This window comes from Natator depressus, chromosome 18, assembly GCF_965152275.1.
Source record: "Natator depressus isolate rNatDep1 chromosome 18, rNatDep2.hap1, whole genome shotgun sequence".
In the NCBI taxonomy this organism is placed as follows: domain Eukaryota; kingdom Metazoa; phylum Chordata; order Testudines; family Cheloniidae; genus Natator; species Natator depressus.
The window spans coordinates 6,624,729-6,649,035 of record NC_134251.1 but is presented as its reverse complement, the minus strand read 5'-3'; the positions used below and the strand labels follow the sequence as shown (position 1 = coordinate 6,649,035).

Genomic DNA, 24,307 nt, shown 5'->3' with positions numbered 1-24,307 from the left:
CCAGAGGCCATGATGGGGGACAGACACCTCTCTGTCCCCAGGAGCGCAGTGCATCAGTGACCAGCATGCATGTTGGCCACCAATCCGCTGGCCTCCTCCCCAGAGTCAGCTCAGAGATCCCTGGAGCTGGAAGATCTTCGCGAGAACAGGGGAGGTGAATTATCCCTGGGATCCGGGACAAAGGCTGGTCGGGCAGGGGTTAATTCCATGCTCTAGCGCAGGGTGCAGGAGGGGGTAGTAGACAACACAGGATCCAGCATGCACTGCGACAAGGCCGGCCAGAGCAAGCCGCATTGCATGCTGGGCACTGTAGTCTCCCCAGGCCACACGTCCAGCCAAGAGCCAGTGTGGCGGCAATTGGCTCTGTTATAAGGTGTAGCCCTAAGCGTCCGTCTGTGCTGAGCAGGGCCCTGCCAGCCCTACCCTGGACAGCCAGGCTCTCAGGGGTGCCCATCTGCCTGGCCTTCGCCTCGAGGGGTGCCCACAGCCCCCTCCCCTTTGAGTCCACAGCCCCGGGAAGTTCTCCTAAGAGACAAAGATGCAGCAAGTTTCCTCCTGCTTTGCAAGGGCAGAATGCAGGGAGAGCCGATGTGGCTACACCCTCCCCCGTCCCGGGACCTGGCCCTTCCCGGGGCTTCGAGCGCGGCTAGTGGCAGAGACCCCTGCAAGAAAGACTGTTCCTCCCCTTCCCAGACTGCTCCCAAGCTGCACGCTCAGCAGAACGCCTTCTTTGGCCTCCATCTGAGCCGACAGACCCAGGCCCTGCCAGACTGGCAGCCTCCCAGCGTTGTTCCTTAACCCAAAGGCATGGCTGGCCTCCAAGCCCGGCAGACATAACACACACAGCCCAGACACGGGGCGCCCCTGAGACCGTGAGCAAAGAGTTCCGCCAGGCAGAGAAGCCCCCTCGCCGCCAAGAGCCAGCCCCACAAGGCACAGCGAGGGTGCACGCCCGCTGCAGGCGGAGGATGGAGCAGACCCCCCTCCGGCCCCCTGGATTTAGCCCCAGTGCCAGGCTGGGGGGCAGGGAGTTACTGGAGGAGTCTCACCCCTCATGCCCCGTCTGTTGCCCAGTGCAGCTCAGCAGATCCAATACCCCGCTGGATCTCTTTCCCAACGCCTCTGGGAGGTCTGCGATGGCACAGAGCCCCACAGCCTGACAGATCAGGGGCAGGCAGCTTTGTCTAGGGGACAGGGTACCGGACTGAGACTCAGAAAACATGGGTCCCAGCTCTGCCACAAGCCTGCCGGGGGATCTTGGTCAAGTCACTTCCCTTCTCCCGCTATGTCCGTCTGGTCTGTTCAGCCTGTAAGTGATTTGGGGACAAGGAGTGTGTGTGAGTGTGTGTGTGTGCGAGTGTCCACATGTGTGTGTGTCCGTGTCGGTGTGTGAGTGTGTCCATGTCTGAGTGTCCACAGGTGTGTGTCCGTGTCCATGTCCACGAGTGTCCACATGTGTGAGTGTGTCCGTGTCGGTGTGTGAATGTGTCCATGTCTGAGTGTACACAGGTGTGTGTCCGTGTCCATGTCCACGTGTGTCCACATGTGTGTGTGTGTCCGTGTCGGTGTGTGAATGTGTCCATGTCTGAGTGTACACAGGTGTGTGTCCATGTCCACGTGTGTCCACGTGAGTGCCTATGTACATACACACACAACGCACAGTGCAATGGGGCCCTGATCTCCATGGGTGTAAGTAAATCAGAGGTCAGGCAAGCAGATCCCGGTCACATTAGCATGCAAAATGAAGCCACTTCCGAGTAGATCTGGACCTCGATCCGCATTCTATCCCACAGAAACCTCGCAGAGATGGGGGCGCCCCAGCCCCATCAAGTCTAAGGCCTGGTCTACGCTCCACAGTTAGGTCGACATGAAGCAGCCTATGTCGAACTAATTATGCCAGTGTCCACACTACAGCTGTGCTCCCGCCCCTGTGAGTGCCCTACTGCACCGACATCGTATCTCCACCTCCACAAGAGGCGCAGGGCTCATGTCGGCGTAGTTAGGGCGACGCAGCGTCTGTGTAGACTTACATCGGCTATTGGCCCAGCTCCCGGCTCCCCAGCCAGGCTGCTGCCCGGTCTCTGCTCCAAGCCAGGCTGCCAGACTCCCAGCTTGGGCTGCTGCCCGGCCTCCCCAATCCCCACACCCTGCTGCCCCCAGCCCCCCCGGCTCTTGGCTCCCCGCCAGGAGCACGGCAGTGGACTGGACTCCATGCCTGGATCTCCCACCGGAGGCAAGGAGATCTGCAGTAATGATCTCAGCCCCTGCCAGGAGCTGCAGGCACCGGGCATCCCCACTGTAGTCAGCCCAGGCCGTTCACCACCAGCCAGGGAGACCGAGCAAGGAAAACCAGCTCCTTGCCCACCCAGGGTGAACGATGGTGAATCTCTAAGCACCCAATCCAGAGGCGGGTGCATCAAGCTGGTATTCAGTGCCCACTGCAGCCGGAAGAGAGGCCCTAAACACTCATTTTAACCCCCTGGTGCCCCAAATGGCCTTGATCCCCCCACCCCAATTCCAACCAACGAGCGTACACAGGGCTCACTTCAACCCGTCTGAAACGCCTTGTTCCCCTGGTGTCCTCATTCACCCTCTCTCTACGTATTTGCCTTCAGGTTCTGCTCCTATCCCTGATCCATTAGAACCTCCCCGGCCAGCGACCTGCCCCCGGCCCTCTGCACCTGGGTGGTTCGCCGGTCGCTGTCTGCCGACTGCAGGCTCCGCTCCAGCGCCGTCACCTTGTCCATCAATGCCTTGCGCTCCCGGTCATTGCGGCGGAGGGTCTCCTCCTGCAGCAGGAGGGCGGTCTGGGCGCTGCTCAGCTTGCCGTCCGCGCTGCGCCTCCCTGAAGCAGAGAACGCGGGCGCAGAGCCAGTGAGGGGGCATGCGGGCACTTTGCACCAGAAGCCAGCGGCAAATAGGAGGCACAGAGCACTTGGGTTCTAATCCTGGCTTTGACACTGATGCACTGCAAGACCTTGGGGCGAGTTCTTTAAACCCTCCGTGACTCAGCTTCCCCATCTGTAAAATGAGGCTAATGCTTGCCTACCCCAAAGGGTGAGGGAGAGAAAATCCGTTACCAATGAAGATGTGAAGCACTCACTCTCAGAGCTAAGTTTTACTATGCAGCTTGAATAAACACTTGTCCCTGAAGGGGACATCTTCAGCACTTGAGTGGGGGCTGCCTTTTGGAGTCTCAACGTATAAACCCGGTGATCGCCAACTTCTTCACACAGCATGGGCCACGTCTCACAGCACCGGGCTTGGATCCAGGAGAAGTGAGTTCAGTTCCCAGCTGCATGACGTGGGACAAAGTGGGAATTTTTGGTAATGTTTTTATGAATCCGACGTGTGCCTCAGTTTCTCCCTATACTTTGCATTGTTACCAAGTGAGGGTGAAGGATTACGTCTGCTCTCAGGGCAGACTAAGGGTATGTCTACACTTAAACCACTGCCGCTGCACCACTGTATCGCTTCTGTTTTGGGCAGGTCTACACTGCAGAACTACTTTGGTATGTTGCTCAGGGCAGTGAAAAATCCACACCCTGGCGTGACGTAGTTATTCCGACCCGTGCGCTGGGGCAGACAGCGCTATGTCTGCGGGAGAGCTTCGCCGCCTCTCGCAGAGGTGGATTAATGCTGCCGACGGAAGAGCTCTCTCCCATGGACGTAGAGCGTCTTCATTGAAGTGCGACTGGCGCAACTGCACCGATGCAGCCTTTTAAGTGTAGACACTTAGACGCTATGTACATTGATGGGAGGGGTTCTCCCTTTGGCACAGGTAATCCACTGCCCTGAGAGGCAGTAGCTAGGTCGACGGAAAAATTCTTCTGTCCACCTACCACTGTCTACACCAAGGCTTAGGCTGACAACACACAGTCAACCAGTGGAACTCTTTGCCACAGGATGTTGTGAAGGCCAAGACTCTATCAGGGTTCAAAAAAGAATTAGATAAGTTCATGGAGAATAGATCCATCAATGGCTATTAGCCAGGATGGGCAGGGATAGAGCCCCTAGCCTCTGTTTGCCAAAGGCTGGGAGTGGGCGACAGGGGACGGATCACTTGATGATTCCCTGTTCTGTTCACTCCCTCTGGGGCACCTGGCATGGGCCACTGTCGGAAGACAGGACACTGGGCTAGAGGGACCCTTGGTCTGACCCAGTATGACCGTTCTTATGTTCTTAGCTATGTCTCTTAGGGGTGTGGACTTTTCACACCCCGAGAGATGTAGCTATGCCAGTCTAAGTTCCCACTTGTAAACCAGCCCTAAGAGACAGACATAGCAGTGTGTTTCACCTTCCTGTCTGGGTGGGATGAATAGAGCCATTAAGGAACTGCCTGAAACTGACCCAGATCAACAATGGGTCCAGAGACACAACACAAGAGTCAATGACTCATGGATCGACACTCAGTGGGCTGGACACTCCGGTCAGCAGGGGCTTGCCTGGAGAGTAAAGGACCGAGCCGTGACCGGGAGAGAATAAAGTGTTGACCTCTGGAAGAGGCTGGGAGCTCTCGGACCGGGGAAGCGACGAAGTCAGAGAGAGACAGAGCCCGAACATGGGAGCCCACTACAGCTTGGCTGGTGAACTGCGGCTTGACCAGAATGGATGATGCTTTAACCGTTATCCTCTGTGCTAAGCTAAGGGCTTCCTCTGCTGTGTTCCAGCCGACTAACCCACCCAGGGGGTCACTGCAAATACTGGCTGGGGCGCATTCGTCCCCAAAGAATGCACTCATCTCTCCCAGGAGTCTCTCTCAGTCCCACTCGCTGAGCACAGCTCACGGCGTGAAGCAGGAGGGCTGGAGCCCCGTAGCTCAGTCTAGGAAGCAGTGCGGGGCTCTGGCACACTGAAGGGGTTCTTCCAAGAGACAAAAGCTGGGGTGTAGCACAGATCCTGCAGATTTGTGACAAGAAGACACACTGTGTCTTGCTCCTCTCATCCCTGGGGGGATAATAATACTGACCGTCTGCCCCCCGCTCTTTGCCTTGGTTATTTAGGCTGGAAGCCCTTTGGGGAAGGGGCCGAAGCTCACTACCTCTGCACAGCTCCTAGCGCGATGGGGCCCTGATCTCAGTCGAGGCCTCTGGTCGCTACACCTAACAATAAGAAGGATCAAGTGGTTTTGAAGCCCCACGTAAAAAAGTTTTAGCCTCTCCTTGTGGTTCCCCCTCAACCAGGGAATTAATTTCGATGCTAAAATAATGCTTGAGAATGAATCAATCTGTACAGCTGGATTTCAAAATGGCCCCCTTCCCAGTGAACCTCAGAGGAAAGGTTTAAGGGGCACAGACCCGGGCAAGGGGAAAGCATGACACCCACAAAAGGGGAGAGGGCAGGGAATAACCAAGCATCCCCGAAATGCTGCGTTCCCGACACCGCATGTAGGAACAGGGCTCTGGGAGCCTGGGAAGATATCGCTGTCTTCTGAGCTTTCCTAGCTGTGGCAACTTAGAGAAAGGAGGAAAATGGATTGTCCCTTGCGGGGGGAGGGGAGCAGCCCAGCAAGAGGGCAGCCAAATACAGAACGCCAGAGCCGAGACACAAAACCCCAAGTGCCTGGAAATCCCCAGTTCAGGATTAAACCTCCAGTTGCAAGTGTCGGCAGGGGGCAGCCATACCAAGCGATGCCCAGGCTCTGCTGGGGGCTAGTGGTTCAAAACGAGGGCTGGTATTTCCTAGTGTTCCTCTCATTCCAAGTGATCCCAAAAACTGTATACAGGTATCCTTTCACCCACCACTGAAATGCAGCCACCTCTGGGGGGGTGGGCGGTAACAAGCTGTTTAAAAGAGCACAGAGCAGCGATACACAACAATCTAGTGCTTGATGCAGATGCCACAGGGACAAGATGCAGGTGCATGGGAGAGACGGCACACACAGGCTTGAATGGGAGGGGACTCTGGAAAATCTCACAAGCCCTGGCCTGGAGACTCACTAACGGCCTCCTACGGTGCTGCTCTCGTTCTCTGGGTCTGTCCTTGCATTTCCAACAAGAGAGATGAGCTAGGGCCTGCTGCATGTTGCAATGGACCAAGCCTGCGTGCCTGCCAGCTGGGTATAACCTCTGCATGGTAGCCCAGCCCACTGGCATAAGGGCATTAAAGCACCGAGTTTACAAACAAAAGGTACCACTGCAAAAAGTAAAAATCCGGGAGCACCATGGGTAACAGCATGCAAATTACTATGAAGAGACAGTGCAAGTAGGGGCTTAGAAGAGTGGGGACCCTGACCCTGCCACTGGCCTGGGGCAAGTCATTTCCCCTCTCTGTGCCTCAGTTTACCCCTCTGGAATATGGGGCTATTAAGACTAACCTAGGGTAAGGGGTCGTGAGGCAAAATGCATCCATCTGCACACCGAGTGCTTTGAAAGGCCCTAGAGATGGGTCAAGCATTGCCAAGAGCGCTCATTATTACGATCATAGAATCATAGAATCATAGAATATCAGGGTTGGAAGGGACCCCAGAAGGTCATCTAGTCCAACCCCCTGCTCGAAGCAGGACCAATTCCCAGTTAAATCATCCCAGCCAGGGCTTTGTCAAGCCTGACCTTAAAAACCTCTAAGGAAGGAGATTCTACCACCTCCCTAGGTAACGCATTCCAGTGTTTCACCACCCTCTTAGTGAAAAAGTTTTTCCTAATATCCAATCTAAACCTCCCCCATTGCAACTTGAGACCATTACTCCTCGTTCTGTCATCTGCTACCATTGAGAACAGTCTAGAGCCATCCTCTTTGGAACCCCCTTTCAGGTAGTTGAAAGCAGCTATCAAATCCCCCCTCATTCTTCTCTTCTGCAGACTAAACAATCCCAGCTCCCTCAGCCTCTCTTCATAAGTCATGTGCTCTAGACCCCTAATCATTTTTGTTGCCCTTCGCTGGACTCTCTCCAATTTATCCACATCCTTCTTGTAGTGTGGGGCCCAAAACTGGACACAGTACTCCAGATGAGGCCTCACCAGTGTCGAATAGAGGGGAACGATCACATCCCTCGATCTGCTCGCTATGCCCCTACTTATACATCCCAAAATGCCATTGGCCTTCTTGGCAACAAGGGCACACTGTTGACTCATATCCAGCTTCTCGTCCACTGTCACCCCTAGGTCCTTTTCCGCAGAACTGCTGCCTAGCCATTCGGTCCCTTGTCTGTAGCGGTGCATTGGATTCTTCCATCCTAAGTGCAGGACCCTGCACTTATCCTTATTGAACCTCATCAGATTTCTTTTGGCCCAATCCTCCAATTTGTCTAGGTCCTTCTGTATCCTATCCCTCCCCTCCAGCGTATCTACCACTCCTCCCAGTTTAGTATCATCTGCAAATTTGCTGATAGGCACAGGCCCCTCTGCACGCCCCCACCACAGCCCTTACCTTCCTGGCTTTCCGTCACTAGCTTCTGCAGCTGCTGCACTCGGGTGCTGGCGCTGTCCCGCTCCGACTCCATCTCAGCCAGCTGGCGGGTCAGGCTGCCCAGCTGGGCCCGCAGGTCATCCTGGATTCGGAAAGGAGGGCGAGACAGGAGGGGGCGATCAGCAGTCGGGAGACCCGCCAGGCTGCTCGCACTTCGGGCAGAGCAGCGTGGGCAGATGTTAACCCCTTCCTCCCCACACCGGTACCCGCTCGCGCTGCGTCTCCCGCAGCTCCTGCAGGAAGTCCCGGAGGGCGGCCCGCACCACTTCAGGGTCGATATCCGCCACCAGCTGCTCGCTGCGGCCGGGCGAGAGGGCACGCTCCGGAGACAGAGGGCGCAAGCTGGGGCTGCGCTCGGGGCTGCCCGCCTGTGGGGTGGGGCTGCCGCGCCCATCCGTGGTGCTGTACGCGTTGTCACCTAGGGGTAGACGGGCACAGGGGAGAGATGGTGGGCCCCAGCTGGGCTTCCCGCAGAGCGGGAGTTAGCCAGATGGGGAATCATCGGGCAGGGAACAATGGGGAATCCAGCACTAAACCTGTCAGGGTTTTCCTAGCCCCCGGCTCTGATCCCACAAGGAGAAGGGGGACACCTACTGGCAGGAAGAGGAGCTGCAGCCCGGCCAGAGAAGACCCTCTCCAGTACAGCAGGGCCGCAAAGGGCCCTTCACCCCACCCTGAAGGGCTCAAGGCAGCGAACAGGGAGGACCTGAGGGAGAAGCCACTGGACAGGCGTGAAGAGCAGTGCAGGGTCTGGAGTGAATCCCAGCCAGCCATTCAGGCCAATAGTTCTACCCCACCCTCCTCCAGGCCCTTCCACCTGGGCACCCCCAAGTGCTTTGCAAGCGTCAGTGATTGAGCCTCCCAACCCTGCCAGGACGCCAGGGGCCTACTATCCCCATTGCAAAGATGGGGTACAGGCAAGGGAAGTGACTTGACCAAGGCCCCATGGCAAGCCAGTGGCACGGCCAGGAATAGGACCCAGGAGTCCTGGCTCCATTCCACCAGATGCCACTCCCACACAGCAGGGCACTGAAGACAACCAAGCCCTCGAGGTTTGGGGAGGAGAGAAAGGGGCCTCCTCAGGGCTGCGTCCGAGGGCTCTCCTGACCCGTTACCTTTGGTAGGAGAGAAGAGTCTTTTGGGGGAGCTGCTACGCCCCCTGATGGCTGGGCTGGGGGCCCGGCCTCCCCGGCTGATGCCCAGGGTGCGCCTCAGGGCGGAATGCAGGCTCCCCAGCTTGAACTCCACGTCCCGCTTCAACCCCTCCACTCGAGCCAGCTCAGCCTCCAGGCCGAGGGTGCGGCCCTCGGCGGCACTCAGCCGGAGGCTCAGCTCCGCCGCCTCAGCCTGCGCGTTCTCCAGCTTGATCTCCAGGTTGCGGGCGTTGTCCAGCAGCTTCTTCTCATTGCCGCGGGCCTCCTCCAGGCTGCCCAGGAGGTCCTTCTCCCTCACCCGGAACTCGCCCTCCTGTTCCGACAGCTTCCGCTGCAGGTTGTGGAGCTGGGGAGGCAAGAGCGAGGGCTGAAAGGCATTCTGGGTAGGCAGAGCCAGCCCAGTGAGAGCACACGGGACCAAGCGTGGCACAGCCGCCTCCGCGCAAAAGCCACATGTCCTCCTGGCCACATGGCTACTCCAGAAGGACGTGGTCTCCACCACTTTGGGCCACTCTCCTCCATTTTATCATGCCAAGTGGGACAGGCAAAGAAGACCAAGGAGGAAGCATGGTCGGCAAGTTCTGGAGGCAGGAATTACTTGGGAGGTTCTCTGGCCTGGGTTACACCAGGCATCAGACTACAGCGCTGTAATGGTCCTTTCTGGCCTTAACCTCCATGAGCCTCCTTCAAGTTGCCCTGGAGGGACGCATCTGCTCCCCACACCCGGGCCACATGGGCAGTACACAGCACGACTGGTCCCTGGCGGCGGCATCGCGATGAGCAAGAGCTGGGTGGCCGACAGGCACGACCAGGAGAGAATTCCTGGGCTGAGGAGGGAGGAGCATGCGAGATCAAAGGAGCCCCACGCTCACCTCCTTCCTGGCAAACTCCCTGCTGGCTTCGCTCTCCACAATCTTCTGCTTGAGGCCGAAGGATTCCCGCCGGCTCTCCTCCTCCCGCTGCTCATCCAGTGCCACCCGGGCCTGCAGCTCTGCCACCTCCTTGTTCTTCTTGGCGTTCTCACTGTCCAGCATCTTGATCTGGGAGCACCAGAAGGGGGGCGGGGAAGTACATGACTATGCCCCGCGGACGGGAGTGGCGCAGCGCAACGGAGAGGCACCAAAGCTGTTCCGGGCCAGCGAGGGGAACTGCAGCTCGCCCCAGGGCCGGAAGGGCGGGATCCTACACACTCACGGCCCCTCCTGAACTACAGATGCTTGGCCCGGTGGCCCAGACTCTGCTATGCCAACTGTGCCCACACCTTCCTGTCCTCCCGACAGAGAGTCGTCAGCGTGGGCTCGGGGGCAGCTGGGCAGAGCCTCCTCTTCACCGACGCCTCGCGAGCCCCTCACTCAAAGCCCTGCTTCGCCTTCCCCCACGGCCCCTCGGAGCCGTTCAACCTCAGACAACCCTGGGGATCCGGCACCATGGGCCTGCCCAGTCCCAGCCCTCACCAGGAGGACAGAGGAGCATCCACCTCCCATCTGCTCTGGCGAGGAGGGGCCTGCAGGGCACATTTCCTCTGGGGTTTGATTCCCTGCCCGAAGCTCCCAGCCGTGGGAGGAGGTCGCACCCCCAAACGCGGGGGCAGCAGCCCCACAGTCCGGGACAGGGGTCACACCCAAGGGGTAACTCGGGCACCGCGTCAGGGAAAACAGGCTCATCCGAGGAGCAGGGCCCTGCCCCCAGGCAGCTTCGCCTGCACAGAGGCCAGGTCCTGAGCACTTGGGGAAGGTGCAGGCCCAGTTTCCTAGTGCCGCGGAGCCTGCTCCTTCCAGCCATGTCCCCCTGTGCCCCCCCCGACCCCGTGCACACACACACACACACACACACACACACACACACCTGTCGCCTCAGCTCCTGCAGCTCCCTGCGGGCCTCCAGCCGCGATCGCTCCACCTCCTGCAGGCTGCTCCTCAGGTCGGCGGCTTCCTTGCCCACGGCTGCCCGCGCCTCCTCCAGGGTAGCCAGCTTCTGCTCCTTCTCCTCGTTGGCCCGCTTCAGGCTGGGGACCAAGGCGGCGTCAGATCCCAGCGGGACGCAGCGACGTACCCCGCTCCCACCCCCCACGGCGGCTCCCCCCATCACCTGATGCGGTCGCTCTCGGCTCGCTTGACGGCAGCCCGCAGCTCCTGGTTGGAGCTCTGCAGTGCCTCCTTTTCCTTGGCCTCGTCGCTCAGGCTGCGCCGCAGGTCCAGGATGTCCTTCCTCTGGACCTCGTGGCCCTCCTGGCTCTCCCGTACTTTCCGGTGGGCCTCGATCACGTCCCGCCGGATGCTGTCCCGGGCATCCTCCACCATGCGCAGCTGGGTCTTCAGCTCCTCCACCTGCGTGGCAGAAGACGGGTGCGGCCGCCCTCAGATCCCTGCTGCCCCAGCACACATGGGGACCGTGTACTCGGCAGGAGGCAGCCCTGGCACGATCTCCAAGCCACTGCTCCCCCCACCCTCCGGCACCCTCCTCCCCAGGAGCCCCACCTGCCATCTCCAGCGCAACACTGTGAAGCCCTGCTGAAGGAGATCCGCCGTGGCTCATGGCTCCACTTCTGCCCCCCGGTGACTCCTGCCCCTGCTTCCATCCCCTTCTGGAAGGGGGAGGTTGGCAGTGGGGCCCACCCCACTATCCCCCTCCCCATGCCCGCACTCACCTCGCGGAGGGTGCATTCCCGCTGCCTGGCCAGCTCCTTGACCTGCTCCTGCAGCCCCCGGGCCTCCCGCTCGTGGGCCGCGATGGTTTCTTCCAACTGCACCCGCAAGCTCTTCAGCTCCGAGGTCAGGGCGTTGATGGTGCTCTGCGAACAAAGAACGGCCCAGCCCTTACTGGCCTGCACCGGCTCCCCCCTCGCTGGGGTCACATTTACCAGGGTCACCCGGCCAGCTGCCAATCAGCGGTTGCCCGCGACATGCACTGCACAGCCACCAGGTACAGGCAGGGGGCATTCGCCGTGAACAGGAATCAGCTTCTCCTTGGTGCTCCAGGAGGGGAGACGGGCATCTGGCTTCCTCCCCCTCCTGCGTCACGGAGCTCAAGGCGAGGCGTGACCCAGCGCAGCAGCCAGTCTCCGCCCAGGGGTAGGCTGGGAAGTGACCTGCAGATCAGGAGCGAGGTGGGAGGGGACAGTAGGGAGACAGGAGGGGAGCAAAAGAGGGGGCTGCAGGCCAGGAGCAAGGTGCACAGGCATTGCTGAATGGGGGGTGGCTGCGGGCCAGGAGTTAGGTGCAGTGGCATTGCTGCAATTCAGGTTTGAAATGTCTCAGCAGAGGACCTGAAACAGGCTCTGCAGATACAGATTAAGCATCTATGGAGGTGTGTAGGGCAACAAGAGGCAGTGTGGCCTAGTGGGTAGGGCACTGTCCCGGGACTCAGGAGACCTGGGTTCTATTCTCAGCTCTACCACTGGCCTGCCCAGTGACCTTGGGCAAGTCACTTCTCTCTGTGCCTCATTTTCCCCAGGTGTAAAATGGAGCTAATGCTGGTTTGTAAAGTGCTCGGAGATCAACTGATGGAAAGCGCTACGTAGGAGCGAGCTGGTGGTGGTATTTGCTTCCCAAGTTCTGCTTCGGTTCGGCGGCAGCAATCAGCACCCCCTTCCACAAACACTGCGGTGAACGCGCTCACCACCAGCGACCGTCTCATGTGCGTGTGTCCATCTCCCACCCTCCTGATGCCCGCACAGCACCCACACCAACCCGGTCCTGCTCCTGCCGGCTGATGGCCTCTCGCTTCTGCCGCTCCATCTCCACGGTCACGCCGGCGAGGCTGTGCTGGGCGCAGGCCAGCTTCTCCGACAGGAGGGTCTTCTCCGACTCCTTGAGGGACAGGGCCTGTGTGGCCGGGAGAGATCCCAGCGAGGGAGAGAAATTCAGAGGGCGTGCGACAGGGGTGAGATCCAGGGGGTGAACTCGGGGGGGCAGGGATGGCGATAAAGGCGCAGAGGGGCTGGAGCTCCGGGATTCTGGGGAGTGGGTGGGAGCCGCAGCGGCTGTTCTGCCAGCTGGGAGCCGGCACATGCTGGGGCTGGTGTGGGGCCGGGCAGGCCCTGCTCTCTGCCCCGTTCCACCACACGCCGGCTGCTGCTGCTGCTGCTGCTCAGAGTGCTGAGCGCCTGCCAGGATCCGGCCCCAGCTCTCGGCTGGAGTTAATGGGAGCCTCCCCCAGGCCGGGGCTGGCAGCAGTGCCAATCCCCCGCGCACCCTCCCCTACCTGCTGCTTCTCGTTCTCTGCCTGCAGGAGGCTCTCATCCCGCTCCTGCTGCAGCGCGGTGATCTCCTCGCTCAACTCCTCCTTCTCCGCCTCGTAGCGGGCCAGCAGCTCCTCCCGCTCGTGGCTCAGCCGGTGCAGCAGCTCCTCCCGCTCCGACTCCAACTCCAGGCGCACTGTCTCCTGCATGGACCAAGCAGCAGACGCCAGAGCTCTAGGTGAAGGTTCCAAAGCCACGGCTCGGGCACGAGCCCCTCCCCGTTACCAGAGGGGATAGCAGAGCTGCACATGGGCTAAAGGTTCACACGGCCCGGGAGTCCAGGGAGGTGCACTTGAGCCCTAATACTGACGCAGCTGATGGAGAGTTCCAGGGCTGGAGGCCTTTGCTTTCAGAGCTGCGGGTCCCAAGGAAAGTAACCAGCAAACCAAATTGCCCAAACCCATGCTAACTCCTCCATAGACCACAGAAGGCCTGGCAGGCTCCGTGGCCCTTTCCCCACCAGGGTTGCCAACTTTCTAATTCCAGAAAACCGAACACCCTTGCCCCGCCCCTGCCCCAAGGCCCCGCCTCCCGCTCACTCCATCCCCTCCTCCCTCCGTCGCTTGCTCTCCCCCACTCTCTGTCGCATGCTCATTTTCACTGCACGACCCAAACAGGCGTATTTCTTGTTTTGACCGATGTGTTATGCTAAGTTCAGTTGTTACTTGTTACAGGACGCTACAGCTGGCAGCAAAATAGTCAAAAAGGGTCATTTTTTAAAAAAAATGAAATTTCACAAAAAAGTTTTTCTGATTCTTTCCCTCCCCTCTTCCCATTTGTCGTAACCAGCTCCATGGTTTTTGTTCACTAAAGTTATTGTAATTTTGTGTGTGGAATTAGGACACACTTTATCACAGCTGCTCTGGGTCCATTAAAGGCCCACTCCTGAAGCCCAAATACAAATCCAGAGAGCACAACCGCAGAAATGCCCCTGTCCAGAAACCTATATAAATAAATCTGTAGAAACTGACTCCCACACCTACATGCAGAACCACACGTGTATTCATGTGTACACGTCTAGCACGCCCTAACACATGTACTTCCACATTATTTATTATTACAATTGTTGTTTAGTGCCTAGAGACCCCATCTAAGATCAGGGCTCCAGGGTGGTCGGTGCTGGACATACACATAAAAAGAGAGGGTCTGCAACAAAGCGTTTATAATGTCGCAAGACAAAGGTGGGGAGACGTGTGTGATACATCGGCTCTTCTGCAATGCCTAGTCTACAACATTCACTCTTTAAGAAAGAATACGTTTCTTTTAGAGTTCCCTTCCCTCTTAAAAACTTGTTATGAAATGAATACCCACGCATTTTAGGCCATACACTCTTTTTGTGCGCAAGCCAGTAAAAGGAATAAAAGTCAAAGAGTTAGGCTGAAAATTGTATTCACACAGGTATACACACAGGCGACAATACATGCACCTCCCTACACAAAGACACACAGTCTCTTACACACATACAATGCACATACACACTTGCCTACATAGAGACACTTTTTCATACACTTTTCCAGGGGCTGCCTAAGTCACCCAGCTGGGAAGGGAGGAGGGTGGGCTGGAGGGGAAAAGATGGGGTGGGGACGGGGGTGGAGGATGGGTGGAGGGTGGCGAGGGAAAGAGGCCAAGGACAAGAGCAGGGTGGGGGTGAGAGGGGGCAGTGAAGGAGAGAGGTGGGGGTGGGGGGGGATGTGGGGTGGATGGGGATCCAGGGGGAGGCAGAAGGCTACAGGTGCATGAGGATGTGGGGGGGCACAGGGGACATAATGGGAGTGCAGCAGTGTATGGACGTGAATGGGGTGCAGGGCTGTGGGGGGTGGCCGCTCTGGGAGGTGGAGAGAATGGGTGGGAGAGCGCTGTAAGGGTTACAGGGCTGGGATGGGTAGCTGTGGGGGTCAGGATGGGATGGGACGGGGGAGGAATGCAATGACTGGGGGATGGAGGTGCGGGGGGGTTGGGGAGGGATGCAATGATGGGGTGTGAGGGGTGGGACGGGGTTGGGACAGGGAGGGATGCAGTGAGGGGGGTGGGGGTGCAGCTTACTGCCTCTCCCCCTGAAACCCACAGGAAAGATTCGTGCACTCCCACTGCAGGGTCTATGCCGGCACCACAGAAGGCAAGGAGATGTTGCCATTGACTCACTGGGATCCCTTCCCCCAACTGCCTGAGCCAGCCCGGCTGAGCCACTGGGGTATGTAACATGGCACTGGTCTGAGTCAGACACGGGGCCTGCCCTGAGCCGTACCTTCTCCCTCTGGAGCCGATCCACGTCCTCCTCGTGAGCCACCTCCTTGTTTCTCAGCGTGACCTGGGCCTCCTGCTCCGTTTGAGCCAACTTCTGAGCCAGCAGCTCCTTATCCCTCTCCAGCCGGGTCACGTCCAGCTCCCTCTGCTTGCGGATGCTGGCCAGCTCCACTGGGGATAGAGCAATGAGGATCCGATCAACATCCACAGCGTGAAGGGAGATCTGCTAACTACAGCCCTTCCCGAGGTCTGGGAGTCTTGGCAGCATGGAGGAGACAGGGACCCTGACTCTCTCACAGCCCTTAACTAGGGACTTTCAGCCACACAGCTCATTACAAAGGGGAGGGGGTCATTCTCCCCAGCAGAAGCAGGACTAGAACTCAGGGCTCCCAGTCCTGTCTCCTACCCACTGAACCAGCCTCCTCCTCCCTCTCAATCCAGCCACCAGAGCCTGGTGGGCCTCAGGACGCCAGCAGCAGCTCGGCGAATGGGGGACAGACACTGGAAAGGGGTGAAGGTGGGAACTGAAGGAAATGTAGGGCAGCCAGGCCCAGGTTACCCTGCAGCATCTCCTTGGCCAGGAGCAGGTTCTGGCTGTCGGCCTCCAGCTGCTCCTTCCGGGCGTCCAGCTGAGCACGCTGCTGCTGGATGTCAAAGAGGGTGGTCTCCAAGGCATCCTTCTCCGACCTGGGAAAGTGCGAGCAGAGTGAGTCCTCCCAATCACCAGCCCCTGCCCGCCCGCCCCAGGTCTCAAGCGGAGAGAGAGAGAGAAAACCGCCGAGGAATTGATGAGCAGGCCCCCAGTGTGCTAGGCACTGGACAAAGCCGGAACAAAACGGCCCCTGAGCGGACGATCCGCAACGAGAAGTACGTTGCTTTGACGACTGAACAGGCATGCCGTGGGTCCTGGCACATGGCGGCACCCTGGCCTCTGAGTGGGGCTGCAACCAGCCCTTAAAATCCCCATTGGGCCCCTCCAAGGAGGCGTGGAAAGCCACCCCAATTCACCCTCCTGCCACGGGCACAGTGGTGCATTTCAGAGTGCCAGGAAGTCGCTCCCTCTGCAAACCTCTGCCCCGAGGTCAGGAAGCTCCCGGCAGCGGGGCCTCAGGGACCCCAGGAGAGGCCTGCACCACTGGGCACTCCCTGCAGATGCACAGGTGTGGGGTTGTCTGCAGGGCAGCGGTGAAGGTGCCCACGTAATCTCACACCTCCTGACAGCGCAGGGGGGCGGGTGAAGGGCCAGCTCCGTCCCAGCCAGGGCGGCTGCCCCGGCACAGATCTGACCCCAGGGCTGGGACGTGCATGGGGCATAGAGAGGGCAACGAGGAGACGGGACAGGAAAGGCCGGAGCTGGGGGGGAGACACTGACCTGCCTGGGGATTGCGACATGAGAGATTCCACCCGCTCCTACAGACCCAGGGCTGCCGTTCGGCAGGAAGGCTCCGTGCTCCCCCACTCCCTGACCTGACACACCTGTTTGCAAACACTGCTCCCTGGTAACCATCACACACACACACACACACACACACACACACACACAGAGGCAGCTGCTTCAGGGAGAGCTCGCTGGGCACCTGGCCCCTGCAGCGTGCGCCCGTAGCTCGCCACGCCTGGATCCAGTGGCCCCAGGAGCCTCTCTCGAACCTCACAGCTGAGCAGCAAGGAGGCACGTGCAGCCTCCCTGCGCCTCAGCTCAGGCCCCTCATCCTTGCTCCGGGCCACCTATCCCAGGGGGGTTGCCAGGGTTTCTGGACTGGTGCCAAGCACTTGGGCCTCGTCTCCACGTGCCACTAAGCCTCACCCGGCCGTACTCGTGGGCGAAGAGCACCTTCCCAGCGCAGGCCACGAAACAGAGGCCCGGGCGAGCCAGCAGTGAGGGGGGAAGGCAGGGGCGGCCCGGGCCGTGGGGACAGCCTGGCCATGGCAAGGGGACGAGCCCCCATGGGAAGGGGAGGGGAAACACAGGCTGGCCCCACCATGGAGGGGAGGTGCCGGGGAACCCTTCTTTCCCCATCCCCGAGCGACAAGTCGCTCCAAGATGGCAGTACCCCTATAGATGGTCTCAAAGGCAGGGTGCCCATCGAGGGATCCCCATTCACAGCACCCGTGGGGAGGGAGAGACCAGGGGCTGTATGTGTCCAGCCGCAGGAGGGACCCCGTTGTTCCTGGCCTGCCCAAACCTTACCGGAGCCCGGCGATCTCCTCCGCCAGCCCCCTGTTCTCCCGCTCCGACGCAGCCAGCTGCACCACCAGGCTGGCCTTCTCCTTCATCAGCCCCTCCTTCTCCCTGGCGGCTCGCAGCAGGGCCTCGCTGAGCCGCTCCTGCTCCCGGCGGGCCTGCCCCAGCTCCTCGCTGGCCGCGTTCCTCTGGCGGGACAGCTGGCGGGGAGGGGAGGGGACAACAGGCAGAGCTGAGCCTGGAGGGGAGGCCATGCCCTGGGCACCCAGCCCCCTAGCAGAGAGGGAGCCAGGCTCCAGCCACTCTCGGAAGGACCCATCTCATCTGTGGTGGCCGCCTGCCTCCCCGGCTCCCAGCACCCCCAGCCTGCTCCTCTGCCCCGTGCCGGCCATCTCCCAGCAGCCCCAGCCTGCTCCCCACCCAGGCCCTCCCCCCGCCTACTCCCTCAGCTCCCAGCGCCCCCCAGCCTGCTCCCCACCCAGGCCCCCACCACCACCCCGCCTGCTCCCCCAGCTCCCACCACCCTCTAGCCTGCTCCCCACCCAGGCCCCCACCACCCCCCTCCTGTTCCCCCAGCTCCCAACACCCCCCTTCCTGCTCCCCACCCAGGCCCTCACCACCCCCCAGCCTGCTCCCCCAGCACCCCCACCTTTACCCCCAAATCCCAGCACCCCTGCAGCTCCCAGCATCTAGCAATCAGTCCCCCACATGCACCCCCCAAGTGCATGCCCTCCATGTGGCTCCTGCGCTCCACCCCACTACCTGCCCCAGCTGCTCCTGCAGCTGCACCCTCTCCTTCTGCAGGGCCAGCAGCTCCCTCTCCAGCCTCTCCCGGCTCCGCTCCACATCCTGCAGGGAGTGCTCCAGCCCCTGCCTCTCCGTGTCCAGCTCCAGCTTCTCCTGCTCCAGCCGGACCAGCTCGTCGCGGATTGAGGCCTTCTCCTGCTCCACCTCCCGCTTCTGCCCCAACACGGCCCCCTTCTCCTCCTCCAGCTGCCAGGGGCAGGACAGGAGAGACCGTCACCTGCCTAGGAAACAAAGCCCCCACCCCAGGTACCTGGGGCAGCTCCTTGTTCACGCCCTGCCCATCTCCTCCTCCAGGGGCCTCAGCCATAACCCCTCTACCCCTCCCCATGGGAAGGAGCCATGGGCCAGGCCAACACTCCATCCATCTAGGACAGACTGGGCTAGGGTACTTGTCCCCCATTGAGGCTCCCCCATTTGACTAGGGACCAAATGGCTAGGCAGCAGTTCTGCAGAAAAGGACCTAGGGGTTACAGTGGATGAGAAGCTGGATATGAGTCAACAGTGTGCCGTTGTTGCCAAGAAGGCTAACGGCATTTTGGGATGTATAAGTAGGGGCACTGCCAGCAGATCAAGGGACGTGATCGTTCCCCTCTATTCGACATTGGTGAGGCCTCATCTGGAGTACTGTGTCCAGTTTTGGGCCCTACACTACAAGAAGGATGTGGGAAAATTGGAAAACGTCCAATGGAGGGCAACAAAAATGATTAGGGGACTGGAACACATGACTTATGAGGAGAGGCTGAGGGAACTGGGATTGTTTAGTCTGCGGAAGAGAAGAATGAGGGGGGATTTGATAGCTGCTTTCAACTACCTGAAAGGGGGTTCCAAAGAGGATGGATCTAGACTGTTCTCAGTGGTAGCAGATGACAGAACGAGGAGTAATGGTCTCAAGTTGCAGTGGGGGAGGTTTAGGTTGGATATTAGGAAAAACTTTTTCACTAGGTGGGTGGTGAAGCACTGGAATGTGTTCCTAGGGAGGTGGTGGAATGTCCTTCTTTTGAGGTTTTTAAGGTCAGGCTTGACAAAGGCCTGGCTGGGATGATTTAGTTGGGGATTGGTCCTGCTTTGAGCAGGGGGCTGGACTAGATGACCTCCTGAGGTCCCTTCCAACCCTGAGATTCTATGATTCCCCTGGAAAAGCAGAGATTCAAGTCGATGCCCCTTCTCCCCGCAGGCTGCCTGCCAAGGTCAATGTCCCCAGACCAGGGCCCCCAGGAGGCGCTGGGCCGCACTGCCAAGCTCATGGCGGCACCGACCTGGCTGATGATCCTGTTGAGTTCAATTTTATCCTGGGCCAGCCCCTCGTTCAGGGAGCTCATCTTGGACAGCGAGTCGCGCAGCGAGGCCTCCTCCGCCTTCAGCTTGCTGGCGGTCAGCTCCAGCTCGGCCCGGCTCGCCTCCGCCTGCGAACGTGGGGCAGGGGGAGAGAGATTGAACAGCCAGGGTCACTGCAGCAACTTGGGCACAGGAGTCCCCACGGAGCACGGCAGGGAGCGGAGAGCCGCCCAGCAGGGGAGGACGCAGATAGAAGACTGGATAAGCCAGGGGTGTGAATCCCACTAGCCAAGCTGAGGGCTAGGACCCCTCCCCCAGCCCTGGGGCAGCCCCCCTACTGTCCCAGTGCGGCATGCATAAAATAAAGCAAACGGCAGCAAGAAACGCAGCACCCTCCAGTGGTTACAGCTGGGGACGGCGTTCTGCGGTCTATTCCCAGCTCTCACACTGACTCGCTCGGTGACCTCAGGCAAATTCTCTTTGCCCCTCTGCGTCTCAAAGGACCTCCGAACACTGTCTAAATATTAATCAAGGCTACGACACCTGCGTGAGGCCGGGACGATCCTTCTCCCGCTTTGATGGAGGAAGCAGAGAAGGTCAGTGGCCTGCCCAAGAGCCCACAGCAGATCCATTGTTAGCTAATTATTTGTATTACCATCGGCTCTAGGAACCCCATGGCCCGGGACCCCACAGTGCTTGGCTCTTTGCAAACCCAGACCAAGATGGTCCCTCCCACAGATTGCTGACAATCTAAGTGCAAGACAAGAGAGAACAGGTGGATACAGACAGACAGGGGAGTATCATGAAACAATGAGCCAACAGCGGTCAGCGTGACAGGCAACAGAACGCAGGAATCCTGCCTCCTGGTCTTGTGCTCTAACCACTAGGAAGTGCTCCCCCTCTAGAATGGGGGCAGCATCCGCCCATCGGATCAGGGAGTTGCGAAGGGCAGTTTTGTTTGCAGGCCTAAGAGGAGAGGCGCTAGAGAAGGGAGCATCCTTCGTCAAGATCTCCTCGGGGAGCTGCCTTTAAAACAGACCTGTAGATTGGAAGTGGCAGAACGAGCGATGCTACCATAGCATTATCCATCAGACACACCCATACCAGCCAGCCCAACAGCTACTCCCGAGCCCCACTGTAATACCTGCCCCCTCCCTCCCAATCCCCGGCTGCCTCTCGGGGCGCAAAGCCCTACCTTGGAAAGCGCCTCTGCCATCTCCACCTTCTCATTCTCAGACACCTCCTTCTCCAGGGTGGCTTTGTTCAGAGCCTCCTTAACAAGCATCAGCTCCTTTTTCAGACTGGATTTCTTCACTTCCAGCTGCTCCAGCTGTTTGTGGCTGCAGGGCACAGAGAGGGACTCACACACAATCCCCTGTGCTCTGGCAGCAGGGGACCTTTAACACCCTTTGTCACTGGCTATCCTTGCAAGGGAGCACAGCAAAGGGACTTCAAAGAGCTAATTAGTCCAAAGGGTGGAACTCTCCAGCCTGTGTTATACACGAGGTCAGACTACGTGATCCAGCCTTGGAATCTATGCAGGGCTTAATTTGTGCTGGGGCTTGCCAGGGCTGAGCCCCGGGCACCTCGGGGCCTGGCAGTTCAGAGCCCCGGGCACCTCGGGGCCTGGCAGTTCAGAGCCCCGGCTCCTCGGGACCTGGCAGTTCAGAGCCCCGGCTCCTCGGGGCCTGGCAGTTCAGAGCCCCGGGCACCTCGAGGCCTGGCAGTTCAGAGCCCCGGGCACCTCGAGGCCTGGCAGTTCAGAGCCCCGGGCACCTCGAGGCCTGGCAGTTCAGAGCCCCGGGCACCTCGAGGCCTGGCAGTTCAGAGCCCCGGGCACCTCGAGGCCTGGCAGTTCAGAGCCCCGGGCACCTCGGGGCCTGGCATGTCAGTTAGGAAACAAAAAAAATTGCTTGAGCCCTGGCATCTCTTCCATTACAAATTAAGCACTGACTCTATGGCTCTATTTTGTCCCCACTGCAAATTTTCCCTCCCCAAGCCTCTTCTGGAGTCCTGCCTTCGCTTTCTCCAAAAGCTTCCTTTTTGCCTGAAAACATTCAGGACAGAAGTGAGGTTTTTGGAAATTCTGAAGGAAATCAACAGGGTCATTTCTGAATCTTTATGGCTCTGAAAAAAACGATCATTTTTCTAGGTATAGCCAGAACACACACACAAACTATATATATGTGAGATTATTTGCAGCGTTGTAGCTGTGTTGAGCCCAGGATATGAAAAAGACAAGGTGGGTGATATCTTTTATTGGACCAACTTCTGTTGGTGAGAGAGACAAGCTTTCGAACTCCACAGAGCTCTTCTTCACTCCTTATGCTAAACAATCTGTCCCACCTTGTATTTAGCTGGGACACACCAAGTCCCTTTCCCAGAACTGAAGAAAAGCTCTGTGTGGCTCGAAAGCTTGTCTCTTTCGCCACCAGAAGTTGGTCCAGTAAGAGATATGACCTCACCCGCCTTGTCTCTCTCTGGATATGATTGAGGAGTGGTTTGCCCTCTTGTGGTGCCTCATACAAGAACGTCTGCTTTTACCAGCCCTGCCCATCACTCAGCGCCCTCCCTTTGAACCACCACGCCAACAGGAGATTAAGCTTAAACAAGCCAGGCAGAGGGTTTGGCCTAGGTGTCCGCAGTAAGAGAAGGGAAAACACTACTAACGGGGGTTGTTTTTATAGCAGCTCAGCTCAAATGACCCATGGAGAAATCTCACCTCGCCTGGAAGCCAGGCAGCCTGGGTTTGCAAGACCTCAGCTGGCAGGGAGAGTTGGGCCCCAGGATCAGAGCTGGGACGCTGGGCATGGGCATCAGCAGGGCTTGCCTTGGGGTGCTCAGGGGAGGAAGGCCTGGCACGTTGGAGCACCGGGCTAGGGTGCTGCTCACTGGAGCCGGGTAGCTACTGAGGAGCTTCTGTCTCTGGCTTGGTATTTCCTCCACACCCACCCCCCCTGCCACGCTGGCCACTCTCCCCATACCAACCCGCGCTCAATCTCCTTCTGCGCCCGCTCCTTGTCCTTGGCGATGTCGTCCTTCTCGTCCTCCAGGTGTTCTCGCTGCCGCTGCAGGTCGCTGTTGGCCAACTGCAGCCTCTCGCTCTCCTGCCGCAGGGCCTCCATGTGCTGCTGCAGGGCCTGCAGGCTTCGCTCCAGGTTGCTCTTCTCACTGACAGACGGGCACCGACAGACAGATTTCTGGGGGCTGAACAGCCCTTTAAGGAACAAAAATCAACCCTCCCCACATTCCAGGGCCCTTGATCTGTGGTGCAGAAAGTCGCCCCTAGAGCAGGCTCCGCTCCCAGGATGCCAGCAGGGCAGAAATGCCCATGTGATGCCCGTCCCATCAGCCGGGATATGCTGGAGCACAGGGGGATGGGCAGGGGGGAGCGCCCATGGAAGTACCTGCCCAGCAGGTCAGCCGAGGAGCGGAAGCGGCTGGCTTCCCGCATGGCATCGTCCTTGGCCCGCAAGGAGCAGTCGACGTCGTCCTTCAGCTGCAGGATCTTCTGCTCCAGGGAGCGTCGCTCGTGATCTCTTTCCGCCAGCTGCTTCTTCAGGGAGCCCACCAGCTCCTGGATGGCTTCGTACTTGCCGTGGATGTCCTAGCAGAAACTCCAGAGAGTCAGCTCCTCTCCCTCTGCAGCACTGCCCACCCCCCATGCACCCCACCATCCACACCCCCTGTCACCGGGGCTTCCTGCATGACTGACCACACTCCATGCCCTTTGAACGACCATCTCCCATGGGAATCCCACCCATTCCAAACCCCCCTCCCCAGAATCCTACTCCCTGCAAGGCACGAAAATCCCCCAGGTGTTTCCAGCCAGCAACTACCCTGTCAGGATGCTTTATCAACAGAGCAACCCTTGCAACCGTGTTCGCTTCCCACTCCCCTGGTGGGCACCAAACAGCCCCACAGAAATGCAGCCCGAACAGCTATAACCCCACAGATGGTCCTCGTGGCTCAGCGGCCCCACTCCACGCAGCCTCGCAGAGCTGGGGAGCAAGAGTACGTCTGGGTGCCCAGTCGAGGGCTGGCCCACCGCCATGAAGGAATCCCATGGCCACGTGCTCTGGGAGGTCCCGTCCCCTCACCTGCACCTGCAGCTGCCTCTTCTGCAAGGCGGAGTGCACCACGGCCAGCGTGGAGTCGGAGAAGGCCGGTGAGAGGCTGCGCCGGGGGGAGGAGCTGCGCCGGGGGGAGGAGCGCCGGAGCGGAGACGGGGTGCGGAGGCTGGAGGAGAGGCCCCGCAGGCTGAATCCCGTGGCGTCGCTGTCCGAAACATCCGTCGTTCGCTCTGTGCCTGTGAGGTGGATGGCGCTGTCGGCGTCGGACAGGACGGCCTGAGCGGGAGAGACAATGGCGAGCCACTGGGTACAGGCACCAGGATGCCAAACCGGTCTCTAGGCTCCCGTCGCCAGACGCCGCTAGCCGGGGGCCTAGGCCGCCAGCCTCCAGAGCGCGACACCGCCACCGCTCAAAGCCCAACTGGAGCAGGGCAACATTTTCCCGGCAAATTAGTTTTTTCATCAACAGCTTTTGGGGCCCGGAGCTCCCCATGGGCGTCGGGGTGAATTCGACCACTAGCTTCAGGGGAAAAAGAAAATGTAAAAAGAGTCAAAACGTTTCATTCCGACCATTTCGAAAAGTTTGGTTGCGACTTTTTTTGTTTCAACTTCAAAGTTTTGCCAGGTTAAAAAGGGGAACCCCCCGCTCCAAAACGGAATTTAAAAAAAAAATCATTTTGAGTCGACTCAAACGTTCTGGGTCCATTCAAAACTTTTTTTTTTTTTAGTTTTTCGAGTGGACAAAACAAAATGTGAAGACCTTTCTGTTTTGGTTTGACTTGAACCGGATTTTTCCTCTGGATTTTTCAGTTCAGCCCCTGATGACTCCGAGAAAACAGCTTGCTCCTGAGAGGGGCAGCTCCTCCCTCCAGGTGATCCATTTGCTGCCCTGCCCATCAGCTGGGTGACAGGCCCGCGCCTCTCC

At 59.1% G+C, this 24,307-nt stretch overlaps 1 protein-coding gene across 12 annotated transcripts in view; it reads right to left on the bottom strand.

Annotated features, from left to right (window-relative positions):
* The window catches only part of CROCC (ciliary rootlet coiled-coil, rootletin), a 59,609-nt gene that overhangs the window by 12,187 nt on the left and 23,115 nt on the right, over positions 1 to 24,307 (bottom strand). For all 12 annotated transcript variants that reach the window (XM_074975199.1, XM_074975200.1, XM_074975202.1 and 9 more), the window contains 19 exons: positions 23,410 to 23,658; positions 22,717 to 22,916; positions 22,298 to 22,480; positions 20,505 to 20,649; positions 19,291 to 19,437; positions 17,990 to 18,220; positions 17,234 to 17,427; positions 15,605 to 15,732; positions 15,047 to 15,216; positions 12,765 to 12,944; positions 12,251 to 12,385; positions 11,209 to 11,352; positions 10,650 to 10,888; positions 10,407 to 10,566; positions 9,434 to 9,601; positions 8,523 to 8,907; positions 7,614 to 7,825; positions 7,369 to 7,489; positions 2,682 to 2,845 (listed from right to left, as the gene is read on the bottom strand). In XM_074975199.1, coding sequence (XP_074831300.1) covers positions 2,682 to 2,845; positions 7,369 to 7,489; positions 7,614 to 7,825; positions 8,523 to 8,907; positions 9,434 to 9,601; positions 10,407 to 10,566; positions 10,650 to 10,888; positions 11,209 to 11,352; positions 12,251 to 12,385; positions 12,765 to 12,944; positions 15,047 to 15,216; positions 15,605 to 15,732; positions 17,234 to 17,427; positions 17,990 to 18,220; positions 19,291 to 19,437; positions 20,505 to 20,649; positions 22,298 to 22,480; positions 22,717 to 22,916; positions 23,410 to 23,658 — 3,555 coding nt within the window. The remainder of the gene's footprint in view (positions 1 to 2,681; positions 2,846 to 7,368; positions 7,490 to 7,613; positions 7,826 to 8,522; positions 8,908 to 9,433; positions 9,602 to 10,406; positions 10,567 to 10,649; positions 10,889 to 11,208; positions 11,353 to 12,250; positions 12,386 to 12,764; positions 12,945 to 15,046; positions 15,217 to 15,604; positions 15,733 to 17,233; positions 17,428 to 17,989; positions 18,221 to 19,290; positions 19,438 to 20,504; positions 20,650 to 22,297; positions 22,481 to 22,716; positions 22,917 to 23,409; positions 23,659 to 24,307) is intronic.